This window comes from Rhipicephalus microplus, chromosome X (assembly GCF_043290135.1).
Source record: "Rhipicephalus microplus isolate Deutch F79 chromosome X, USDA_Rmic, whole genome shotgun sequence".
NCBI classification, from domain to species: Eukaryota; Metazoa; Arthropoda; class Arachnida; order Ixodida; family Ixodidae; genus Rhipicephalus; species Rhipicephalus microplus.
The window spans coordinates 53,536,483-53,564,113 of NC_134710.1; the positions used below are offsets into that span (position 1 = coordinate 53,536,483).

The 27,631-nt window shown below is 43.0% G+C and overlaps 1 protein-coding gene across 3 annotated transcripts in view; it reads left to right on the forward strand.

The window, feature by feature from the left end:
- Window positions 1-27,631, forward strand: part of Spn (protein phosphatase 1 regulatory subunit spinophilin) — a 165,786-nt gene that overhangs the window by 49,497 nt on the left and 88,658 nt on the right. For all 3 annotated transcript variants that reach the window (XM_037427158.2, XM_037427159.2, XM_037427160.2), the window contains exons 9-11: window positions 5,611-5,715; window positions 14,074-14,349; window positions 14,743-15,097. In XM_037427158.2, coding sequence (XP_037283055.1) covers window positions 5,611-5,715; window positions 14,074-14,349; window positions 14,743-15,097 — 736 coding nt within the window. The remainder of the gene's footprint in view (window positions 1-5,610; window positions 5,716-14,073; window positions 14,350-14,742; window positions 15,098-27,631) is intronic.

Genomic DNA, 27,631 nt, shown 5'->3' on the forward strand with positions numbered 1-27,631 from the left:
ACTGTAACTGTCCATTGTCAGGTAACTTGTAAGGCAGTCCGAAGACACTCGCCCCTTCGTGTTCACACTTCATCTTTGGAGCACAATCGGTTCGAACAGTTTCAGCTCCTAGCTTCATTTCACCTTGTGTTTGTCGTTCTTTTCGATAAGTTAAAGGGGCACTGACGCAAAAAAATTTGGCCTCGCATTTTTCAGCTGCAATGTGTTGCTGTAGGGCTGTTAGTCATGATGTGACACATTGTTTGCTGTAGCACGCGACAGATAATTAATTACAGGCCCCTCATTATCTATCAGTTTCAGTTTGAGAGAGTTCGAAAAACTGGGTGCAATTGTCGCCACCTAGCGTGTGCAACTCTTGACCACGTTAGCACACAGAACTGTGACGCACTTCCGCACGATCTGCATCAAGAATCACTTTGGAATAGGAAACGGCACTGGAATGTCGCCAAACACAAAACTTGCTAAGCGTGCGCCACGGCCACGCACTCGCAACCAGCCGCCGAGAAATATAGACTTCAAGAAACTAACGCGGCAAAAGAAAAACGGCTGCTATGACGTCATCACAATTTGTTTTGTTGATCGCAGCGTGGTGACGTTAGGGAAGTAGGGGGTCGCCTCAGAGTCATCTCTGAGGGTGTCTATAGCGCTACGGAGTCGGTCGCTCACGCAAACTTAAAATTAATTTAAAACACCTTTCAATCTATATTCGCTGTTTATATCTTGCAGATAATATATGAATGTTCACGAAAATCGACCCCGCAGGCTATCTCGGCCCCGAAATCTTGTGTCAGTACCCCTTTAAGATGCGAAGGGATGCTGAGGGTAAAGAATGTCTTCAACAAGTGTAAATTTTGCGCGACCCATACAGCTATGTCTTAAATGTGACATACTGAGGCGCTGAAGGCTGAACCGGCAAGCTCATGATAGTGGAACCTCTAAGCCTTTTGAGTGTCCTTTGATGTGAAACACGTGCAGGGTGTCAAGGGGTATGCTATATAGACATGACTATTGTTTGTGATGGAATAAGACTGAATAGGCACATGCAAGCTGCCCGATGCAAGTAATGAGTTAATGGAAATGGCGTCGTAGAGTCTTAGTTGTCTTTTTTTTTTTTTAGGTTCAGAATCCTATGTGATAATATATAATGTTCTTGCGTTTAATAATGGTAGTATCACATGAGCCGAAATTCTGAAATAGTTAAAATTGAAGCCTGGCCAAACTACAGTCAAAACATCGGCCACACTCAATGATACATTGCGAATATAGCTGCATGATAGCTCACAAAAGAAGCAAGGCAAGCTTTACGAGAGACTCCAAAGTGAAAAAAAATTGACTTTGGCAATGATCACCAAGCTTGTAGCTACTAAGTAAATTAGTTGAGTGGCGTTTGTTACAAAATATGTTCGCTTTTCAGCCATTTGCAAACTCGGTTATCTCAAAACATGTTCTTTATGACTTAGGTGCCAATATGTCCTAAGTATTCCAAGATAGCAAGTTGTATATATTTCTTGTATTCTACATAAATGTTTACAGCTACAGAAGCAGAATTGAAATTATTCACTTTACAAATTTACATAGATGCCAGTCAACTAAAAAAAACTAGGCTCTAGTGGTAAAAATTTTACAAAAATTTCAGTATTAAGCTGTTTTGAATAAATCTGCTTTAGTTAAAAGAGCATGAAATTTGGAAGAAAATGATGTATGAATTATGCAAAGCCATTTCTTTCTTTTTGCTAATGTTCACAAATGATTGGCATTCTCACACGCCTTTCTGATGCCATGCAGTGGCAACACCAAAAACCATTTCGGAACTACTTTTTGGTCACTCAGAAAACGGCACCTCAAAATGGCCAAAATATGCCTTGGATGTCTAGGGCCTACCTGGTGCCCTTAAGCCTACTGTACGCTTTTAATAGTCGGTGACTACCTGAGAGCACTGAGGCGGTGGTTGTTGCCTCCTCAGTCGTTGTGCGGGACTGTGTTCAGCGTGCACCATTTTGCAGAAACGAAACCAGCTCACGGTTGTGGAGTTGAGCGTTGTGGATTGCAGGCACCGAGACTGCAAGCGTAGCACACTCTTTCATGAGGTGACAGCCCAAATGTGCCTCCGTCCGCTGCCAAGACTGCTAGAGCATAATTTGCAGAAAGTTCGCATTGTCGCGTTAATCTGTTTATGGTCTGAAGCAGAGTGAGCCCAAGCGGCTCGGCACAGTGTGTATATCCAGCAGGCGAAGCGCAACTAGCCAAGTAGACAATTGGCTCCCTCCGACCGTACAGCATTCTAAAAAAAACTGTGTGTTTTCTTTAAGTAGCAGATTGCAGTACACATTTATCGCGAACATCTGATTAGGTTTGTTCAGTCGCCATTTCAGTTGCTTCATTGGCTGTGTATCCCAGACTTAGCAGTAGTTTCGAAATGCTCTTTTTGCCCTGCCGCGGTGGTCTAGTGGCTAAGGTACTCGGCTGCTGACCCGCAGGTCGCGGGTTCAAATCCCGGCTGCTGCGGCTGCATTTCCGATGGAGGCGGAAATGTTGTAGGCCCGTGTGCTCAGATTTGGGTGCACGTTAAAGAACCCCAGGTGGTCGAAATTTCCAGAGCCCTCCACTACGGCGTCTCTCATAATCATATGGTGGTTCTGGGACGTTAAACCCCACAAATCAATCAATCAATCGAAATGCTCTTTGGTGTTGCCACCACATGGCATCAGACGGTCGTGTCAGAATGGCAATAATTTCTGAACATTGGCAAACAGAGAGAAATGGCTTCGTAGTGGGCACTTTTGGCAACATTTGCTGTGTCACTGTATTTATTCCTTCTTTATCATGGCACACAAAAGAAATGCCAATTGGCACTTGGTCATAGGTGTGTTGTGGGCGGCAAAGCCAGCCCCATACATTGACATAATAGAAAGAAGGGGGGGGGGCGAGAGGGGGTGTGCAAAGTCAGCCCCATACCTTGACATTATAGAGAGGGGGGGCACTGCGAGGAACCTTCACCCCCCTTCTAAAAGGCAGCCCTGCGCACGCTTATGCACTTGGTGGTTAATGCATACTATGTTAAGTGCGTAGTTAGCCGGGTTCTCGGCATGTATGTACATATTAACCAGGCTTTACTGTAACTAGCTTTGAATGTGTGTGTGTGTGTGTACACACACTGCTATGAACTCCATGCTGAAGCTAGCTTGTTGGCACAATGTCCTTCACTATCTTATGTCACCGCTTCTGTACGTAATCCTAGTTTTGTTCATTTTTTGTATTTATTTGGTGGGCTTTCTGTTTCTGTATAATTGATTGTCAACTGAAGGAACAATAAACTAAATAAAGCTAATTTTTCTTCCTCTGTGTGTGTCATGCGTGCTCCAAACGCATATTTTGCCTTCTCCAATGGCTGCTCAAAATGCTGGAAGGCATTCCCACTACTGCAACTAGCCACAATCATCTTGATGAAGAATACCAGATATGGCTATTTGTCTTGCTTGTAACAAGAGTCATTTCTCTCTCTCTCTGGGTTGTCACAGGGAGTCTCAAAATGCTGGAAGGCATTCCCACTACTGCAACTGGCCACAATCCCCTTGATGGAGAATACCAGATATGGCTATTTGTCTTGCTTGTAACAAGAGTCATTTCTCTCTCTCTCTAGGTTGTCACAGGGAGTGTTGTGGGAAGCCACGACAACTTTAGTGATGTTCTGCAGGCTAAATTATCTGAAATTTGTGTGCCGTGCTCTCTTCTGTTAGCCCCAGTAGCTTGAGAAAATGTTCATTGAAATTCACATGATGCACTTCTGGCTCTTTAATACACCATCAGAGGTGGCTAGCATCAAACTCTAGGCCGGCTACCTTGGGTGCTGTTGTGGGAAGCGCATTCTGAGCGGCTGTACTGACTTTGTGATTTTGCTTTCTTGAACTTTCATTGTAGATGTTAAGACACCCTGAAATAATTTTTTTTGGTGTTTAGGCTAGAGCATCATCAAACAATTTGCATCACAAATGTAGCAACACACCGTGTGGCAAGGCTGCTACAGACAATTATATCATACCCTCCTGCTCATCTCCGCCTTGCCTCCTCGACTTTTGAGACGTACTGGCATCACGAGCGATTGCAGAGCTGTCATGAGCACACTTGACTATTTGAGCTTCGCCCAGTCTAGGCCTCCTAGATTGCATGACGACCGGTTTCGTGCAATCTCGGAGGCCATCACACATTGGCCCGGCAGCGCGCATGCTGTCTGGCAACAGAGACGAAGATCGCAATGTGGTCGATACCTGCCTTGACAAGTGCCGCCACTCTGCCCGCCCATTTTATTTACGTGCATTCCATAGCCAAGAGATCAGCAACAAGGCTGATGTCACTTTACAGAGCGTACATTCTGTGAATGGAGGTTGAAAACATGTTTGGCTGAGTTGCAGCTGTCTGCAGTGATTTGAAACTTTAAAGCATTGTAATAAATTACTCAGTTTATGCAGAGAGCTAAAATTGGTCTGTAAATGTCCCTTAGGACTTGGTCTACCAGCCCAATTAATCTGTACAACATCGTCAGAACCATTTCGGGGTCCCTTTAAGCAGTTTAAGAATACTGCATATGTCTTTCGCAGATTTTTAATGATTTATAATTAATTACAGCATCAGTGCAAAGGCCATTTTCATGGAGCTGTCATTATACACTGCATCAGAGCTTGTTTGCAGAAATGGAGGAGTTAACTTGGTATAGTTTTACTGGCTGAAAAGAACAGTAAACAACAACTTGCCATTTTTTATTTGCTGCCTTCTTAGCTCACTTGAATGCACCATGAGGTCAAAGCACAATGAGCAACTCATTTTATGCTGTGAAAGGAAAAGGATTGGTTTGATATGTTATCTGTAAGAGCTCCACCTTAATGCTGGGAGAATAAAAAAACCTGCATGGGACAGAAAATTACTCGCTGTACTTTTTCATTAAACAATGGCACATTAATGGCCGCTACGGTGCATATGTTGCCATCGGGAGATAAAGAGATGTTTTTTAGTAGAATGCATCTACAGGAGAGTCCTGTCAGCTATCTGAATGACATGACTATTTTGTATAAAGATTTTGATAAGTTTAGTGAAGTGGGTGTGCAATAAAATGTAACTGCTTTTAAACTTGCTTATGAACTGCCTCTAAGGCTCTAATAAAAGTAATAGTTAAATTATGCTCTGGTTAGTCTTATCGAAGTTGCATTGTTTCAGCTAAAGTAAAGGTAGGTTTTCTTTACCTTGAAATTCAGTGAAAACTAACATACCTGCAATGCTTGTAGCCTTTTTATTACAAAAGCCTGTTATTGTTGTTGTGACAAAGATTTAAAAGTTGTTCTCATTAATTTTTTATGAAATTAATGAGAACATCGTATGTGTTATAAAATGTTAAAAAATACTTTTTTTTTTTCATTTTCTTCTCCATATTTTAGAAATGCAAGCACTTTTTTATATTCAATCTAATATTTAAGGCTGTATTATATAAGTTACTGTACATTTGGACAGTTGCATTCATGGATACCCATATATAACTCCTCTGTGAAGTGTGTACGTGTGCTCATGTGCATGCATGGTAGTATTTCTCATCTTTATGCAAAACTGTTCCTTCTCTCCTAGAATACGTGTCAATGACCAAATAATAGAAGTTGATGGAAAATCTCTGGTTGGTGTCACACAAGCCTATGCTGCTTCAGTTTTGCGAAATACATCTGGTCTTGTTCGGTGAGTTTTCTTTGATATTTTCATTACAACCTATCTGAAAGAACGACAAAAACAAACAAACAAATGGAAGACCTCCACTTTCCGCTATTTTTATAATGCCAGCTTCTGAGCAATTCAGCTTAGAGGACTCCTGACAGCAAAATGTTTATCTGTGACTTCACTGTAATTTATAGTCTTGTGTCTGGTAATGCCAAAATTGAATCATAAGTCCTATGGTGTGTTGTAGAATTAGGGCTTTGTTTTCGGAGTCTATATTTATTTAAATTCAGAGGGTGTTTTTCAAAGTGCTTTTTTCTTGAGGACATTAAGTGTTTATTGGAGTTCATTTCTCCTACATCTACGCTACTCCGAAATTTTATGCCCAATTTTGCTTTATAAGTTGTTGCAATGCCTTATTACTTTCATTTGCAATTAACATGTGTTGTATTATTGCTGATAATCTCGTTTTTTCAACCTTTCATTTTTTTCTCACTTTCTTTCATTTATCCTGTTAATAAAGCTGGTGATGTGCAGTGCTATAAACTCACTAAAGTGTACTTTTGGGGAGGGGGGGAGGCAGAAGCTAGTCGAGCTGCTTCCCAGTTCTTCTCAGCCTTGGTCATCATCTTGAGGGAAAAGAGGACCTATTAATATTATTGTTGTTCTCAGTACTCTGAAATCTTAGATATAATGATATCTGAACACGAGAACATGTGAACACACCAAGTATTTTAGATGTCTGAGAAGTGCCCCGCCGTAGTGGTCTAGTGGATAAGGTACTTGGCTGCTGACCCGTAGGTCATGGGATCGAATCCCGGCTGTAGCAGCTGCATTTTCGTTGGAGGCGAAAATGCTGAAGGCCCGTGTGGTCAGATTTGGGTGCACGTTAAAAAACACCAGGTGGTCGAAATTTCCGGAGCCTTCCACTATTGCGTCTCTCATAATCATATGGTGGTTTTGGGATGTTAAACCCCACATATCAATCAATCAGATGTCTGAAAAGTTCGAATGTGCACTCAAAAGTACGGGGTGCCCCAGCTATCTTTAGCCAGAGTTAAAAAAATATGCTGACACATGCAATCACAATGTGACCAAATGCATCTTGCTAACTGTAGCCGAGAGCGAGTCAGATAATTTTCCGTACGAATTTTTGTGGGGAAACTATTTGAAGGTCACAAAGTTCAATCATCTATCAGTACACTTGTTGCATAATTTTAGCCCCGCCGCGGTGGTCTAGTGGCTAAGGTACTCGGCTGCTGACCCGCAGGTCGCGGGTTCGAATCCCGGCTGCGGCGGCTGCATTTCCGATGGAGGCGGAAATGTTGTAGGCCGTGTGCTCAGATTTGGGTGCACGTTAAAGAACCCCAGGTGGTCGAAATTTCCGGAGCCCTCCACTACGGCGTCTCTCATAATCATATGGTGGTTTTGAGACTTTAAAGCCCACATATCTTGTTGCATAATTTTCTCCTGACATTGCAAATGCACGAATATCTTATGAAATGCATGGACAAAAATAGCTCGAGGATAACACAGATGTTTTCTTCCGTTTTCATTTCACTTCAGAGCAAAAATTATGGAATGTTCTGCTTCAATCTTGGTTTAGTACTCTGGCTTCCAGGCATATACAATCAGTGGCAGAATCACTTTGAAGTCTACCAATTTTTGTTTTTGGTTTCCATGTAAGATCGAACAAAGCATGGTTGGTTGACCTCTTCAATTTTTCAAAATTATATATATTGTGCCTGATGAGTAGAAAGAAGAGATCTGCTATTGATTTTGCTGGAAAAAAAATTTTTCGTAGCCCAATACATCAATAATGATGAAGAGGTAGACTGCCACGCTTACCTGCTCTGCTGCTTTTTTAAAAATTTGATTGTGAATTAGACAAAATATATTAAAGCTGTGTTCCTCAAACTTGTTTAGCTGAGTATAGATGTATTTGCACTTACGTTCAATTATATTTTGATTCTCTGTGCAGTGTAGATTTTTCAATAAAGGTTCTCAAATTTGACCTAAAGAAGGTTTTTTTGGGCTAGTTTGCAGGCCTTTATTTTAAAAAGGACCTATGACAGAGCGGTAAAAATTTCACGTTCATTTCTCGGAGTGCTTATTTAAGGGGCGTTTACACTAGACTGACACCACGCTGACATGAGCCCGACGAAAACACGAGGCAGACGCAAACCATCAGCCGACGAGTCGCCCGCCGACGAAGAAGCCATACCAGATGGTCACACTAGGCCGCCGCCGCCTCCTCTAAAGACAGCATTTCATCGTAGTGTAACATGATGAGATACCGAAAACCCCAGCAAAGTGCATCCGCAGACCTTTCGTGGGCGTGTCGTCGGGAGATCGGCGGCTGTGCGAAAATTCTCTCCATGTCTTTGCTTTAAACGACCACGAAGCCGGCAATCTTAGAGGAGTTAATGACGCCCTCTCAGAGGCTTCCGCGGCGTCTGAATAGGCAGCTCGAGCACCCAACGAAGTCTTTTCTTCGCTTCCTTATTGTGTGCACCACCTCCGTCCCTCAATACCGTGGATTATGGAGGGGGCTGTGCCATAGCCTGAGAGGGACATTGACAGAGCGGGGAGCATGGCTGAAAATGAGATGCAGGTGTGCAAGTTTAGTCGGTGTCGCTGCGTGTGCCTCCAATCTGACTGCAGAATTGGCCAACCAAAGACTGTGAGCACGACAAAACGTGGGCGGGGTCTTCACGAGACCACCCGCGGACTGTTTGTGTCTTTGCAGTGTACTTAGGCCAACAACAAGAGAAAAGACACTTCTAAAGACAGCCCGCAGACCAAAATCGGTGTCTTGTCTCTCTAGTGTAAACACGCCTTTTAGAAATATCAAAGGAACTTGTGACGACAATAAAAAAAGCATTTTTGTTATTTTTTTAATACTTCCCCTCTTATTCTCCTTCACATCAGCTTTGACAATCAATAATAACATGTTGCATAATGTGGTTTTACTTGCAGCTTCGGGACATCAAAAAATGCTTTTGCGCAAGGATAGGCAATTGTAGATCGTACTTGCTGCCTGCTAATTATGGAATGCAGGCCTATACTTGAGTTTCCTAAAAGGCAAGCAGTAGTGAAATAGCTGTCGACTTCACTGTGGACGCCGATTTCAAAATGATTTCGTCACGGGAATGGCCATGAGTGTGGGATTGTCGAGCAAGCAAGCCTGCACAATCCATGTACCGGTGTGAAGAGGGTCCGTCGAATAAGGCCTTTGCGCAAGACTGAGCACAACGTGAGCTTGTGGGTCCAAAGATTGTATGAAATTTGTGATCGCGTACACCATTTCAATTTTGCATAGTATTGTTTCGAGTAATTAATTATGTCTTGCCATTACAAAGTAGCAGTGATAAACATGGTAGTGAATGAAATGCCATGAAACGCACAACAGCAGAACAAAGCGCGAGCCCTGTCGAATTCAAATGAAGTGTGAGCAGCGGACCGTGCGCATGGCCAGTACAAGTCGTCTGCTGCCATCATCTGAGATGGGCAGGTGCATCCGGTTGTCTATAGTTTGGCATTTGTTCCCTATTGATTTGGCTCCTAGAGCACCATCTTTATGGTTTTCACTGAGATTGATTCGTGCAGCGCAGTTTCTCTGGCTAAAGTGGCTATCACCCGCGTTCAGGAAGCAAGCGCTAGCAGCTTCCTGACAAGAATTTTCACGGCGTTTCCCACTGAGGGAACGCAGTCAGATTTCAACTTCTACGTCAACGTCTCGAAGTGTTTCCTGTGCAGGCGCCGAATGTGATCGGGGAACTTGAGCTACAGGCAGCTAATCTGTGACCTTGGCAGATTGCCTCTGTTTACGAGCCAAGCACATGCGTTGGAATGCTGCCATGCCCAAGTTATGTTAGCGACCTCGGGACGCTTTTGTTGAAATATACAAGTATGTACATATTGTAGACGTGCTTTTGTTTGCGTTTACTTTGAACACACAAAAACTACAAACAATGTCTGCTACGTTTGCAATATTAACAGCTCGTGGCTGCTATGCGAGCAAATTGGCTGATAAAATAGCTATGCTTCATTGCCCATGTGTGGAAGTTACCCCCGGCGCAATCTATCCGTCTGAGGACACGAGAACGAGCCCTCTTTGCTCATGAACACGCCCGACTGTGCACGCTTGCTTGCTAGTTAAACCAGCAGTCATGGCCGCTCCCGTGACCAAATCATTTCATAATTGGTGTCCTCACTGCAGTCAACAGCTATTTCAGTGCTGCTTGCCTGTATGGAAGCAGCACTTGCCAGTGCTGCTTTCATAATTAGTGGGCAGGAAGTCCAATCCACAAGGGTGCACGTTAAAGAACCCCAGGTGGTCTAAATTTCCGGAGCCCTCCACTACGGCGTCTCTCATAATCATATAGTGGTTTTGGGACGTTAAACCCCACATATCAATCAATCAATCAGTCCAATCGACAATGCCTGTCCTTGAGCAAAAGCACTTTTTGATGGGCCGTAACTGCAAGTGAAACCACATTATGCAACATGTTTTATTTGTTGTGAAAGCTGATATGCAGGGCAATAAGTGGGGAAAGTTTTAAAAATATCAAAAATGTTTTTTTTAATCGTCATCAAAAGTTTCTCTTGCATGCTCGTGTCTTGAAGTTAGTGCAATTATATCTTTTTATTAAAAAGTGTTAATAATATAATAAGCTTTGGCAGTTTTATAAATAAGGATGCTGAGAAAGTAATGCGGAACTTTCACCGCTCTGTCATGGGCTTTTTTTTTTATATAAAGGCCTGCAAAGTAGGCAAGAAAATGTTTTTTAGGTAAAATTTGACAAGTTTTACAAAGAAATCTACACTATGCAGAGAATCAAATTATAATTGAACGTAAGTACAAGTACACCTATATTTAACTAAACAAATTTGAGGTACGTAGCTTTAATACATTTTGTGTAATTCAATGCCAAAGTCGAAAAAAGGCATCAGAGCAGGTAAGCGTGGTACTCCACTTCTTCGTCATTATTGATTTAATGTGCTTTGAAAAATTTTTTACAGCGAAACCAATTGCGGATTTCTTCTTTCCTCTCATCAGACAACAATATATATAATTGTGAAAAAAATCTATGACGTTGACCAGTCATGTTCTGTTTGATCATACGTGGAATCACCCTATTGCACATGCCCGAGTGGAGGGATCAGAGAACATGAAGACATGTCATTAGTATGGTGGGGCACAATATCAGAAGCATACTGGTAGTCAGGGTTACTGAAAGAGTTAAAGTGAGAGCTGACACCACAACTTTTGTGTGCAGCATGCTTATTTGATAATTGAAATATTTACCACAGGCAGTGAGCATAAAAGCCCCACTCCACTCACTTCTTGTTTTAAAGGGCCAGTAATCAACCTTGAGGTCCAAAAATTTTAATGAAAAGAAATATGCACACTTTCACTATGTGATTATGCTGCTGCAAGAATTTTGTGAATGCATCCTATTATAAGGAAGTGACAGGGATTCTAACATTCATTTCAGCCGGTTTTGAATTTTCACGCGGTCGCTTGCCACCCTTCTCTGCTATAGGGAGGGGAAGAAGTAGCCCGTCGTTGTTACTCTGCCCACTTTTGCAACGGGACACGACGTCTGTGATACATCAGTGGTGCGCAACGAAAGACTGAGCGGGGCTTCCCTTACATCAGCACATGTCATAGCGGTGTGGGCAGAAAACGTGAAGCGAGGAGCACTTTTCCCCTCGCAGTAAAGTAGTGAGATGCCTTTTTATTTTTGAGGCTTTCGTTCTGGCAATGCTGCTTTCTACAAAACGGTAGAGGGCAGTGCGGAAAAATAAAAAGGCTGGTTGCGTGGCTGAAACTACATCGCCTCAGGGCCAAGGCGCTGTTTCGTAGGGCAAAGAACCAATCGATGACCTCAGTGGTGCGTAACATTGCCCATGGGCAAGCTTTCGTCAGACTGCACTTACAAAGGGGTTGGTCAGGCGAAGGAAACAGGCACTAGATTGTTTTTCGAAATGGAGCGTCTGCGAGACGTGCAGTGCTGTAATATTTGGGAAATGTGGTTGCCGCAGTCTACTGTACAAATTGGCGAGCTTGTGTGTGGGGGGGGGGGGGTGTAAAAAAAAAAGTCAGAGCCTGTTTACTGGCCATCATTTAACAGACAGACAGCAGGCTGTGTGTGTTGGTTCCTCGCTTTTTAACTTCAAAATATTGAACAGGGGGTTCCACGGGGATCGATATTTGGCCCACTACTATTCTTACTTTGCATAAATGATTTACCTAACCAGTGACCACCTATCTCAAACGGAAGCTTTTGTTTACGCAGATGACACAACATTGCTTGCTAGTGATCAATCACTAACTGCTCTCACATCGAAGTTGAATACTGATTTGAACAATATTTTATCATGGTTCTGCCTTTATTTATTGAAAATAAACCCCACCATGACTTCATTTATGCTTTTTCATACCAGTCACAGAACACCAGAAATCCTTCCCACTATCAATCTTGATTCTTATGTCTTTAGTGCAGTTGATGAATGTTTATTTCTTGATGTTACTGTAGATGCAAACTTTAAATTTACGAAACACATAGCCCATTTGAAGCTCGAAATCGCTCCTGGTACTACAATTTTAATAAAAGCCAGGCACTATTTCAGCAAACCTAGACTATAACCCTGCATTATTGTTTCATTCACAGTCACCTGAACTACTGCATCATGTCGTGGGGTACCACATGTCCAACACATATAGCACCGTTACAATATTTACAAAATCAGGACATCCGTATACTAACATTCAACTCATTCAGCTGCTGTGTGTCTGACATACTTCATAATAACAGAATCCTTTCACTAGAGAGCCTTGTTAAATGCAATTTATGCATAGTGTTATTTAAAAAATTGAAGAACACTCGTGCAGTGAATATATTTCCAGAAGCTCTGCTAGTCAACACCAACCGAAAAAGAATGGCAGCTAACAACAATTCATTACTGCCATTCGTCCATACTAACTATGGAAAGCACTCCGGTTGTTTCACGTCGTTATCGACCTGGAACAGTCTTCCTCTTAACGTTAAGCAGTCTTTATCTTTAGATCTTTTTAAAAACCTAGTATTCACATTTCTTCTGGATACCTTAGAATTTTAAGATGTGTAATATTATCAGCACCTGTTTATATTCATGTACTCTTAATTGAGCCACAGCTACTCATATTTTTCTTGCTTTTATCGTTCCTTTGTTCATTTAGTCAATATTTTGGGGGTTTCTGGTCTATTTTTAAATTTTCTAAGCAGTGTTTTTATTGTACTTATGATTGTTAAAATTTCACTATCTTTAGTCTGTAATACATTTATTTGTATAACTTATTCCACTTCGTTGACAGAGTTGCATTTTACTTGTACACATTTAACACATTTTCTGACAGGAGGTCCCGTTTCGGCCAAGTGCTCTGGGACCTCTTTCTATATACTTATGTAAGCACGTATGTTTTATATGAAAGTAAATAAATTAACTGAAGCTGAATGAATGTAGGAACACTGCAAACTTTTCCTTCAAGCAATGCCCTCAGGTAGCTAGCTGTTTTATGCATACTTCAAGCCTGAAGACCTTGTTTTTTTTTTTTTTTTTTGCCTAAGAATATACAGCGAAGGATGATGGAGAATAAGCAATATGAGCTAGCGTTGTCATACCTGGCATGCCTTGAGGTCAGTGGCTGTTGTTTCCAGATTCTTCTTGTAATAATTAAGGGTATAGAGGAGGGAAGATCATTCGTAATGTTGAAAGCTGCTAAATGGTATATTTTTTAGTATTATTTGCTTTTTTATGCACTAAGCGAGAACTTAGTGTCAGGCTGAAAACAACATGCTCACTAGTATGCTGCATTTAATTTACCAATGTGATGAGCTTGTATTTTTACCATGCATGTTCATCTGTTTTGGCTGTTCACTTCCTTCTGTACTTTTTAGTTTTCTTCATAGTGATATGGATCATGTTTGAAACAATTAAGTGAAGTGTCCCACCTTTATTAGTTGTGTAGGCAGGGCAAGTTGACTCATTCTTTCTTTAGTGCCCGAGCTCTGTATGCTCAGTTTATTATTCAAAAGTTTAGAAGAGTAGTTTAAGTGTGTTGGTATACCATAACATTATGAGTCTTGAGCACCACTCTAACAAAGAAAACAAAGGCAGGGGTGTAAGGGAGGAAGGAGCTCATAATGTCTCGTCCTCCCTTCTACCCCTACCTTTGTTTACTTTTACTCTGAGTTGCACTCAGCACCCTAATGACAGAAATTGAGGACTTCTTTCGGTATAACTAGAATAACAAATTTCATCTTTGCAAGCTTGCTGTATTATTGTTTGTCTTGCTGCACCATTTAAATGCCGGCTGCTCTTTTTGCTGTGTAGGTTCTTGATTGGGCGTGAACGGGACTCGACAAACAGTGAGATAGCGCAGCTCATCTACCAGTCGATTCAGGCAGACAGGGAACGGGAGGCTCGGCTCAAAGGTGTGGCCCAAGAAGTGGTGCCTGGTAGTGGGCTGGACTCCCTTGCTTCGACTCCTGACGACGAAGTGGATGAATTGGCTCCTGGTGCCAGCTTCGAGCTTTCAAACGACAGCAGCGATTCCCTCTCGCCTGACGCCGACCCAGACAACTTACGGCTGCGGTTCAAGGAAACACAGTCAGTGCCTTTGGACATTTTTTTTCTCTCGCAAAGGTGTGATATGAAGTGTACTGTTTCATAGCAGGTTTAAAAAAGTGTGTGACCTCTGTTCAAGATTGTGTAAATTTTTTTTTTGTGGTGAAGTTTACAAGCTGTTAAACACTAAGTACCAACGAACTGAACCCAAAGTATTTCTCTGGTTCTTGCACAATCTGTTCGTATTCTTATGAAGCAAATAAAAAAATCAAAGAGGAAACGAAGAATAAAATTTTTTTAAGCAGGACTGAACAATGAAAGCATATCTCGTAGAAGCAACCACATTAGAGACTCATGGAAATGATGACTCTGTGCCCTGTTTATTCTTGCATTTTCTCTGGTTAAAAATAATGATCTAATGATGGACAAATGCAGATACCGTCTGGCAGTGGCTGAGGCAGAGGCACGGTCTGTGCGTGAGCGACTGTCATTGGCTGAAGGTGAGCGGCGAGATCTGGGCCGTCTGCTTGAGGGGGCCCAGGGACGGCTGCAAGAGGCTGAAGCAGCGGGCCAGGCGCTGCGGTTGGAAGCTGCCCAGCAGCGCCAAGCAGCTCATGATTTGCGCGAGCGTTTGGTTGCCCTTGAGGCCAAGTATGCTCGTGCCAAGCGCTTGCTACGAGATCTGCAGCAGCGTGCCCATGAGGCTCGCCAGCGTGAAGAGTACCACCTGCACCAGCTGCACGAGAAGGATCACGAGTACAATGCCCTTGTCAAGGCCCTCAAAGACAGGGTAATTTATGCTTTGTGCACCCTCCTTCATTCCCGCGTCAGATCTTTTTTCACAAGCATTAACGGGGTAGATAAGAAATTCAAAAAAATACAGTTTAGGGGGTAAAAGGAATCCATAGGTTATAACAGAAGTGCTTATTGCAGTGCTTGATGTAGACCAGAATAGAAGTACCTGAACCGCCTCTCACATTTTGAACACTAAATACATTGTGTACACGGTATTGTAGGGATTCTCAAACTTGGGTTTCACAAAAGGTATGTGAGGGTTCTGCAAATTACAGTGAAATCCCGTTATAACGAACCTCAGATTAACGATTTTTTCAGATTAACAAATATTTCGGAAATCCCCTTCCAAATGTCCATTGGTTCAATGTAAAAATATTTCACTACTACGAATTTCAGAATAACGAATGTTTTAGAATAATGTATCAAATTTTATCACCCTGGTACCTTAAGAGCACTTCAAAATAACGAATTTCTAGCGTAAAAATTACGTGCGGCGGTCTAAATGCCCAGCGCCATATGTGGCACTATCATCATCATCAGAGCTCCTGCTCATTTCTCCATGCGTTGCCTTATGCTAAATGCGCACTAGCCTGGCTAGCCCTATCGCCATCGCCAGTACCTTGTTTTCGATGTTTTTTTTTTTTTTGCAAGCTCGTTGAGCCAGGTTGAGCCTAACCTCGCCGCCTTTGTTTTGTTACGTCGACCGGCAACGTCGCACGATTGTCGTAAGGCTTTCTCGTTTTAAAGGTTAGAGTGATTCGTTTCTGCGTTCGCGATGAGCTCCGGAAGCAGCGCGAAAAAGAAACGTAGGCAGTTTTCTTTGAAAGCAAAAGTGGATATTCTTTCTCAAGTGGACGCCGGTAAAAAACAAATCCACATTGCGAACGAGATGGGGGTTGCACCATCAACTGTCGCAACCATCCTGAAGGACCGACAAAAGATCCCCGAGCTGCACCGAGAGTCCCAACTCGCACCGTCAAGAAAACGGCTCCGACTTGGGAATTTCCAAGAAGTGGATGCTGCAGTACTGACTTGGTTCAAGGACGCGCGTTCTCAAAATGTGCCGGTGTCGGGACCCATGCTGCAGGAAAAAGCCCGGCAATTCGCTGATGCTTTAGACATCACAGGCTTCGAAGCAAGCGCGGGGTGGCTTCATCGTTTCCGTGAAAGGAATGGAATCACCTGGCAAGTGGTGTCTGGTGAAGAGAAGGCGGCAGACGCAGCAAGCGCTGCTGCATGGAGGGACGAGAAGTTCCGCGAAATCGTCGCTTCATACTCCGAAGATGATATATTCAATGCGGACGAAATGGCGTTCTTCTATCAAATGCTTCCTGATAAAACCATGCATTTTAAAGGGAACAGCTGCAAAGGCGACAAGCAGTCCAAAGTCCGGATTACGGTATTGTTATGCTGCAATTCCACAGGCACCAAGAAGCTGAAGCCCTTGGTGATCGGCAAATACAAGAAGCCTCGCTGCATGAGGAACGTTGTTTCATTGCCGTGCGATTATCGGGCTAATTCACGCGCGATGATGACACGAGAGTTATTCTCTGAGTGGCTACTAAAGGTGGACGATGAGATGAGGAGCGCGGGTAGGAAAATCCTGATTATCGCCGACAACTGCTCGGCGCATCTTGTTAATGTCAGGCTGACAAATGTACAGCTGGAATTCTTGCCTCCGAACTGTACGTCCTTGCTCCAGCCACTGGACCAAGGCATCATAAAAAGTGTCAAGGCCCATTACCGGACACGCCTGGTTCAGCGATTGCTGATAAATCTTCGGATGAAGCTGCCTACCTCCATCAATGTGCGACAGGCCACAGAAATGGTTACCGGGGCCTGGTGGAGCGTTACATCAACCACCATCCAGAACTGCTGGAGGAAGGCAGGCTTGGTAGTAATGCCATCTGAATCTGAACAAGGCAGCGAAGAAAGCGACGCGAGTGGCATGTGGCAAGAAGTCGTCGAAAGACTCGCGATGGATGCCTCGGTGACGTTCGAGGACTATGTGCAGTGCGACGACGAAGCATGCACGTCAGCCGAACTGACGACCGATGACATCGTCAGTGCTGTTCGTGGTGATAATAGCGACGAGGACGCCAATGGCGAAGACGACGCTGAGACCGCGCCCGTTAGCCAACCAGAAGAATCGCTTTCCAACGCCGACATCATGGAATGCGTGCGAAAGATGCGCACTTACCTTGGCAGGTGCAGCAATGCCACCAAAGCAGAGCATAAGAATGTGGACAACTTCGAAGCGTTCGTCCTGCGGCAGTTGAGCGGCACCCGCCAGGCCAAGATCACCGACTTTTTCAAATAAACGTGCGCTCATTCCGGAATACTTCGCGTTTTGTTTTTTTTCACGCTCGTCATAAAATCAAGCGTTTGCGGATGTGTACACAGCAAAGGTAGGCGACTCCTTTTGTTGCATTTACGATTTTTAATGCGAATTTTCGATGTTTTCACTATAACGATATTTCAAAATAACGAACTATTTTCCGCGGTTCCTTCAAATTCGTTGTATCGAGATTTCACTGTATCAGGGCTAGCCTTGTATGAATATATGAGCACCTTGAATATTTTCGATCGAATAATAATGTATTCAAATTTGTTTTGGTTTGAATTCAAATTACAGTAGACTCTCAATAATTGATTGATTGATATGTGGGGTTTAATGCACTCTCAATAATTCAAACTCAAAGGAAGCTCTGAATTTTGTTTGAATTATCAGAAGTTCTCAGATAGATGACTCTGGCTGAGGTCACATCACACATTACGATTAGGCATAAATTTTATCACATTTAAAAATTTTGTAACTGTTTTTAAGCTCTAACTGAACGCACTGAACAGAAAGCAGAGGTTTAAAGTCCACATGTTTATTGGCCATTTACTGCTGATCAAACGTTTTAAAGAAATCGTGATATGCCAACTGCTTTATTGCTATAGGTACGTGCTTTCTGTACAAAGCCCTCTGTACCAGTTGAGAAGCACCACGATTTACCATTCATGTGCTTCATTTCAAACGTTTGTTTACTTCCTAAGTCTTTTTCCTTGAAGGCCTCAAGTGCTTATCGTTTATTTTTAGACTGTTAGGATTGTATAAGCATGCACATTTTAAATAGTAGTGGGAAAGCAGCTGATATTTCCTGCTATGAATTAATTAAATGATGGAGTTTGAATTAAGAGGCTTTTAAAAAATACATTGAAAGAATAGAGGGCCAACCAAAAAAATTGAATTTTGTTTGAATTAGCCAAAAGTATAAATTATCAGAGTTTGAATCATCGCGGGTATACTGTATTGGAAATTTTGAGGTATTCGAAATGAATGAATAGGTGTGTATTAACACAGTCCCTCAATAGGTTTTCTGATCATGAAACTGCTGTCTCTGTTTAATATAGAGCCAGCGACAGTCGTTTGGGGCATCACAGTAAAATAAAGGCCACCTAGCAGAGCAACCGCCTTGAGGCGACGCTTGTATTTTTTTCTTTGCTGGTACATTGCAGCCAAAAGACCCGCTCACTATAGACAATATTTACATTCTCTTTTGTCATAGCAATTATATGAATTAAGCTTGGAGCTTAGAGAATGTATTCATAATGAAGGCAAAGTGAATACAAAAAATAAACAATCTCAAAATCATCTGGCAGCTCTGTGTGCCAGCAGAGGATGCACATAGGCCTTTTCGTTACTGCGAAATTGTTCTTTGGTTGGCTCAACAGGCCTTTAGGACGTGACTGGAATGCTTTGTACAGAGAATAACATATCAGTGGCGTTAATATTAAGTATTGATAATCTCAGCTCAAGGTCGAGAACTGTTATTTTCTGAACTTCCAAAGGCATAAATGTCATTCCAGAAGTGATGACACACTATTTTTATGAAACAGAGGTGCAGGAGCTTGCATTTGTTGGTAATTTAGCTGTATGAAACGGATAGATCGGCAGATGGTAACATAAATGAAACACTATCATGATGTCAACTGTTGTCATTTACAGGCCTTGAGAAGTTTGCTAATATTTGTGTGGGTTGGTCAAATGGTGCGACACAGTTTTCTAACCCAAATTTTTGTTGTCGATAACTCCACTAAAAACATCGTGGACAATTATTATGTCTCCTTGGCTCTGTATTCCACTTCATTTCCATCTCATACGAGCAGGGTGACAAGAGCTGATGAGCAATCACATTCTGTGCTGGACTTCTTTGGCAAACCAGGGTGCTTCATGGGAGTGTAACTGCAATCTTTCTTTGAAGAAAATGAAACTGTGCAAATGCTTATGATCAAGATGTAAAACTTTCGTCTTCACTCAGTGCTGTTATTGTGTGGAGTTCAAAAGGCATCAGGAATGTGGACCCAGAACTTTCATGTTTTTTTTTTTTCATTATCTTGTATTAAGTAGCTAATAGCCCATTTATCTCGGCTCGAAACTCCTCCTTGCACATGATAACTGTTGAGGTTGTTACAGTGAAATTCAAACTGTCCGTAGTTATGACGTCCGAATGGTGTTATGCTTGAAAATAATGTTATGCTTGAGCTTCTCTCTCGGCAAGGATACGCTGCCGCTGTTTATTGTGAAATCGTAGATGATGCCTGATGAATCAAAATGCTTCGCATGCGTTGCACCTTGAAGTTGTGCTGAAGTCTTGCGTTTCTTGCCACATTATGGCTCACTTCAAGTTCTCCAACTTTCCCTGAACACTTGGCATGCCAAAAAAACACCTTTTCTGTAGCGTTCTTAAGCAGCACCTCGGTAAGCAGCACCTGAATGGCATCATCGTGCGAATATGCAGCTATCCAAAAAGTAATCACAGATACAGAGTACAGATGCAAATTTTCGGTGCGTGCTGCCAGCCATATGTGCAAATTTTCGGTTTGTGCTGCCAGCCATATGTGTGGTCTCTATAAAATCAAACTGCAAGGACGAAGAAGTGTGGCCTCTATACAACGGTGGCGCTGCGGCGTGGTAACACCGCCGTGCCGCCCTCATAAAGGCGCCGTGGTGTGGCACCTTTCGGTGCTATATCAAGCTCCCTTATAGTGTGAGGGCAAAATTTCCTGACCAGAAAGAGTACTGAAGGACTATTCGCAACTCGATGAAAAGCTCCGTGTGCAGCAGCACTGGCCGAAAAAACAAAGATGGCTACACTTAACAGGGTCAACAAGGCACTTTCACTCGACATTTCTCTGATGTTTCTTGATTGTGGCATTGAATCATGTTGCTTCATTGAAGGCGAAAGGGTGCTGGCCGCGGACCGTCTCATTTTCATCGGCATAAAGGCTTTCACTAGCGAAACAGCAAAAATAAATGCGTTGTGCGTACAAACATTGAGCCTCTTCGGCAAGCTGCATCAGATTTACTTTATGTTGAAGAACATTTCCAGCAAGCCTGAGGTTGAAAAAGGCAACTGCTCATGTTTAGCGTGGGGCACAGAACCCGTGGTGTTCAAACCAGTTTAAGGGGGGACGAGGGTCTTAAAATAGCACAAAATTGTAAAGAATACTGACTTTCAAAAATTGCAATTTGAGGTATTTCTAGCCTAAAGTATGTCTTGAAAAAAATTTTATATTATGGAAAATGCCATTGCTTTTCGTTAAAAGCTTAATATATGAAATTACAAATGTTTTTAAACCTGGAAACGCAATTTTTCGGCATTGTTATTTTTGTAAAAGGAATCTGCCTTACGGAAGTTTTGAGCAAGAGTCTGTGAAGATATCTAAACAAACTTGGTATCATTCTTTTCCGCAGTACTTAAATTACAGGCTAAAACTTTTCTTTTTCTCTCAACTTTGATAGAATTGTAGTTATATGATAAATACCAGCTAATTACTGTGAGCTCATCTTTATCTTCCAAGTTTAAGAATTATTTCTGATCAAAGAAATAGCCGTTTTGACATCTAGTTAGCTTTAGCCTGTGGGGTTAGCCTTTTAGAGGAAACATGTAGTTTTGAAAACTTTCTTTATTGCGAGTTACCGTAACGACCTGTAAGAAATCACCTAATTATAATGTGGAAATTTGTCATTTCTCTTTTCTAAATTAGATATTTGAAATTTGTTCGCAGATTTTAAATCTCCATTCAATAGAATGCATGCATGGTAATTTTCATGACAGTAGGATAACAAATAAAAAACTTTTTTTCAAGACCCTCGTGTCTTCTTAAACGGACTCCTCGGTGCTTTGTTCGGGACTCATGGCGCATCGGCGATCACGTGGCACAGTTTTCATAAATGGTGATTTGCAATACTGCTCCTTTTTGTAATCGAAACTCGCGCAACGAGCACTTTAAGAGGCATCGCTGCGTGCCAGCTCTGGGCTACACGAGCTCTAGGCTTAGCTTTACATTCGACTGGTGTTTCGGTTGGCGACCATTTCGCAGTGTGACAAGCATAGGTCGACGAACTCACTAGTGAGTCAACTTACTCAGACTCGCTCAAACACAGATCGAGCCGTGATTGTGAGTCTGAGTGAGTCCAGGTGAGTAATATTTTCGTGAGTGTGAGTTCGAGTAAATCCAAAGCGCAAAATATATTTCTTGAATGAGTCTGAGTGAGTTCCACTTTTGCCGACCTAAGGTCATATCTAGTCATCCTTAGCATTACTATAAGTCTTACCTGGTTTCACGCTTATACTCGTGTATATGCACAGGTATTCCAAAGCAGTGCCGTTCATACATTGTTACAATATTTTTAATTAGAGGCGTGAATTACGAGGATGTGTAGATCTCCCACCAACTCTTCCAGGGAATTTCTTGGTTATCATATATTATGCTCTTATCTCGTCCAATAAAAATGACCTTACTGGTTTGTAATTACTGAGAACTTTTTTTCGAAGATGCTATGTCAAACCGCACCAAGAATAGCACCGACTACGTGAGATATTGGTGTGAAATAGCATTGGCACCAGGGTCAAGGAAGCTAAATCCAGGCTGACGTATTCATGAGAGGACTCACTTGGACTAACTCAAACTCTGATCGAGCCATGAGTCTGAGTCTGAGCGAGTGCGGGTGATAATGCTTAAGTGAGCTTCAGTCGGAGCGAGTCTGGCTGAAGAAAATTTTCGTGTGAGTCTGAGTGAGTCCGCTTCAGGAAAGTTTTCGCGAGTCTGAGTCTGAAAGAGTCCAAAGCTCATAATAAATTTCATGAGTGAGTCTTAGTGAGCTCCAAAAGTTAGGCTGACTTATGGTGACTGGCATATTTCTTTTTCTTTTTTTCTCAACAAATCTGGCCTCTGTCTGTTCGGCGATTCGTTAGCATGGACCATGGGGCGGTGCGGGTGGCAGTTGAATATCGATGGCCATCGATAATAAGGAAAATAGAACAGGCTAATGTGCACTGTACTAATAAGGCGTGGTTGCATGCGTCAAGAGGTTTTATCACCTAGTACCATCCGCTTTATCACGTAAACATCATACACACGCGCTTTTACGAGATAGTCGGTGCGCGAGGTTTTCGTGCTGCAATCTTGAAAGTGATTCCTCACGAGGTGGCCCTGAATGGTGGTGCATCGCGCTTATGTTGTTGCTTAAAAGCCTGCAGTAAACTTGACGATAGCATGTCACTTTTCTTAAGCGAAGGCCCACTGTTACGTAAGTATGATTCTTCTGCAATCGCAATTTTTTAAGGTCTTTATGAGTGCGCTGCGCTTCTCTTTGCAAATGTTTTCGGGGAACCTCCTAATTTTCAAAACCTTCTTTAAATATTATTTCACGTTTGTTACAAGGGCTGGATATGTTGCGTGGTATGTAAAAAGGTAGTGCAGTTCATACCTGGCAATAATCTGTTTAAAAACTTTCTTCAAACTCTGTGTCAGTGTAATGTGTATTATTAATAAATAAAATATGCACTTGTGCTCCCATGTTGCTTAATATTTGCTTTTTTAAGCTCCCAGGGCGACATAGTAAATGCCGCTGACTGCTACAAAGCAAGGTTCATCTGCTCCGAACTTGAAATTTCGCCGCTCCAAAAACTAATTCATTCACAGCTGTCTCACCCCTGATAAGGTCTTGTGCTTCCGAATATATGCTTGTTTGTGTTGGCAGTACTTTATATTCGAAGCAGATATATATACGCACCCTATACATGCATGGACATGTATATACACACATGTTATGCACACACGAGTTTACATAAAATGAAGTTGAACCCTGCCCCGCCCTCAGGAAATGTCAGCTGTGCAGCCCTTCAGAAAGTATTAATTAATATTAGAAGCTCATAACTAATCAATGTCAATTAATCTTCTGTTAACTTCGTTAGTTTTCCAGAAATACACAATCGGTTATTCAGTACATAGAATGGTGATAAATGCGTCACTCGGAAACAAACCTGTTGCAACTTAAGTTGTGATGTACCTGCAAGTCGAACGTCCCAAAAGCTGAAACAGTCGCTTTTTGCAGTTCCCCTTGAATTTTTGCAAGCCTAAACTTATATCGGTGCACATTTTTGATGAAAATGTAGCAGGGTGTGTAGACACCGCAGAGGAAATGCATGCATAAACAGAGTACATTTGTTCATAATATATTTCAGGTTCCACTAATAGAGTTTATGCGGAAGGAACGTACGTCAGTGACAGGGGCCTAGTGAGAAATTTTTTTAAGTGAGGCACACCTATCGTTTCCGTATTTTGGCACGTGGGTTTTGTGTATGTAATACAGGAAAATCTCGTTAATTCAAAGTCACTGTGACCGTGGGAAATCTGCAAATTAAGCAGGTTTTCGAATTGGCAAAAAAATACAAAAAAGTGGGTTGCAAAGAACTTGAAATTATTCAAAGTATATTCAGAGCTGGTTGTTTACTGTGCTGGCTAGTTTGTGGCTCCAAGGGTCATGTTTTACAGCATTACAAGGTCACAGTTTTGCTGCAAACAAGGGAGAATGCCAAGATTCCCTGTTGCAATTTCAAAAAAAAAAAATGTGATCAACTGAAAGGTGCACCTACAAAAAATAAGACGTCTTCACTGCAATACAGTAGTGACAAGCGAGAAGCATGTCGCCTGCTCCTCGCTGCATCAGCACGTCATGATGCGACCATTCGCCCATTCTTTCTAGTAAAACAAATAATTCAGTAATAGACAGTGTGACGAAATTCGCGATGTTTTGGCTGGAAAACATGATTATTAAAACTTTCGGAAAGAGTTTCCAAAGTAGGCATAGCAGGCAAGAACTCTGCCAGCAGGCAAGTGCACAAACTGCTGGAGCATCCGGCACTCGGAGGTTCGCATACATCGCGAATACCACCAGACTGTACTTTATTAATTTCTTTATATTCCGAGAAAGAATGAGTAAATTGGGACGCACTGACGTTGTGAGAAGCATGTGACATGCTGCTTGTGCATTGCCGATGTGTTGCAGTGAAGCAGGTCTTTTTTTTCCGCAGGCGCACATTTCAGCTGATCACGAGATCTTCTTTTTTAAGTTTTATTTTTGGGCTGGAAGTATGGATGCTGGGATACTCTAGCTGGCACTCAGTAGTATTGGTACAGTACATTGATTGATTTGTGGGGTTTAACGTCCCAAAACCACCATATGATTATGAGAGACGCCGTAGTGGAGGGCTCCGGAAATTTTGACCACCTGGGGTTCTTTAACGTGCACCCAAATCTGAGCACACGGGCCTCGACATTTCCGCCTCCATCGGAAATGCAGCCGCCGCAGCCGGGATTTGAACCCGCGATTGGTACAGTACATTGCCTAGTGGCTCTTAAGGGGACTTGTTTCCACGGTTTTGCGGCGAAATGGGGATTGGGAATCGATAAACTGCACTCAAAGTTTTTGAAGTAACCGGACTGGTGCTGACTGCCACTTCAAATTATCTTACATTGCAAATTATGGGACGGCTGATATACTTCGAATTAAGTGGGATTTCGAAATAACTGAGTTGAGGTTTTACTGTATATACACCTATGTGAATTCAAAAATTTTTTAGGGAGAGGATCACAGCAGCCTAATTTGAGAATAGGTAGCACTAAGACTTCGGCAGAAAACAAGCATACATGAAAAATACACTCATACACATAACACAACAAATTTCCTAAACGGCTTGCTTGTATAAACGAAGCTATACTCTACGTTTATAGAGATGCCTGAATGTTAACTTGAATGCAGATATGCTAAGTAATGGTGTACTCAGCAGGAAAAATGAAGTCGTCGCAAGTGAATTGATTAGAACACAACGCCATAGTGTCTATCACCTTCTTCCCAATGCATAAGTTTCTAATTTACATCGTTTTTCATCTTGTATCATAGTATTCTTTGGGAAGTGATAAAATGCTATGTTGCTATCTTACCACTGCGATGTCACGCATTGCAGCGCACAGCAATGATCTTTAGACATCGCTTTCTTTTTTTTTTTTTTTTTTCGGGCTCGTGCGTGCGCAACAATTAAAATAAAGGAACTATGCAACCGCTTCTCAAGGAGTGCAATGTGGTAACATATCTCCTTTCTAGGTGTTCCCTGTTAGCGCATATTTCAGGCGCAGCTGCTAGGTGGTGACTGCTCAATTAGAATTGTGAATGTAATCCTCCTGTAAAGGTGGTTTCGCTGCAGTGGAGCAGTGCTTTGCCATGAATACAGTCGAGCCCACATATAACGGCTCCTCTTAAAACGAACTTTAGCTTAAAACAAACGATACTCGTGTGACTGTGGAAATATACATAATTTAAATGGCGCGAAATCGGGCTTACAACGAACGTCTTGAGCATAATTGATCGGTTTCAGTGAACAGAGTCGGCGCTCCGGCGACTTCTCGGGAAACACTTTCGACCCCAATAAGCCATCAACGAGGTTCCCATAGATTCTTATTGTTAAACGCCAACCGTGCCCCCCGCACCCCTCTAGTTCTCACGCTCTCCGACCGTTCTTTGTTACGCAACCTTCCGTCATTTGTCCTCCTCGCTACTCTGAGCACCGCGTATCATCAGGCGAGGCCCGTGTTTTCACACTGCCACCGATCTCTTGAAGACCGGTCAGCCAATTATAGTCTCCCCTCAGTTATGGATTGCTGGTTTTGTTACACTGTCGTTGGCGTCGCCGCCTGGAGTGACCAGACCATTTGCCAACATGATCTGCGTCTGTGTCTTGTCTACATCAGTGTCGTATTTTTCCAGTGCATGCGCTTGCGCTGCCCCGCCGACTAGGATAATTCGAGATTCGTTCTGTGTTTTGAAACTGTTCTCAGTCCCTCCGTATGTGTTCAGAACTGTAAAAACGGCTAGTCGGCGGGGCTGGGCAAGTCCGTCGTTGTTGCCACAATGCGACTCATTGATGACTGCGTGCGCAGACCGCTCTCCCAAGTTTTCCTACGTGCGAGTTGCACGTTTTGTAGACCCTGCAAGCAAGCTATCCGACCTGCCTTCTTCCCGCGTGTTTTGGTTTTCAAGGTCGCCTTCCCGCTCATTGCTTCATTGCAACTCCTTCGCCTGTCTTTCACTTTCCTTTTTTAATCATAACTACGCCTGTTTCCACCCGCTCTGCGACACCAGCCACGCTGGCTCAATTCAGAAGTTTCGTTTTCGGACTACAAACGGGCCCAGAGCAGTTCCATGCTAGCTGGCTTATACATCGTACTTGCATGTCTTGCTCATTGTTGGTGAGCGTGTGTGGTCAGGATGGCGGACGGTAGGTCCTCCGTGATTTTTTCTGCCGCTCAACAAAACAACAAAAGTGGGACCACTTGGCTTGGGCATAATCTGCGCATTTAAGATAGGTGCCGCATTTTTGAGCACTTGCTAATATCTGTTGAACGCCCGGCAGCTAACTTGCTGCCTTACTAGATGTATTCAGCTGTGGAGATTATGAATGCTTCATGGGAGGCGGTGACGGCTACACGTGTGAGAAACTGCTTTTGTGATGTTGACTTCGTCATCAGACGCCATGCCGAGCCTGAAGCTTCCGAACAAGACCACTCCGGCGGTGATTTGTGGCAGCGCATCGTCGACTCTGCTATGGGAGGGCATGTGGGACATCTGTTGTGATGATTTTATTATGGCCGATAATGATGCCAACATTGGGAAACTGTGCACGAATGAGGGCATTGTGACTGAAGCACATGGCAAAAGCAATTTAGAGGAATGGGATGGTGAGGACAACCAAATCCCGCAGGGGCGCCTGCGCAAGTAGGCGTTTGGTGTGTAGCGACACCACGGACCCGAGCTAACGGGGGAGTTTCTACTCCCTCCCACCCCTAGCCGTGCGTGGCTTTGCCGTGTCCGGGGAAAAGGGGATCCTGGGGGTTGAGCAGACGCCGGGTGATTGGACCTTAAAGGCCCCCCGGCAGAGGCAACACACCCCTTTGGCCCTGGCTTCAGGTAGACAGCACCCCCGGATTGACCCGCCCGGGGGGAATCGGCAGTTGCCTTTTCCTGTCTCCACCTCACATCTTCGTCTTTTCTCTCACTTTAAATCTTTCCTGTCCTCTACTCACTTCCATTGCCTTCCGTGTTTCCTGGCAGCAAGGGTTAACCCTGTGTGGCTATCCTACCTTGGATACACCATATTCGGTTATAGTGGTGGCGTACAGCTGGCGTCTGCAGGGCCTG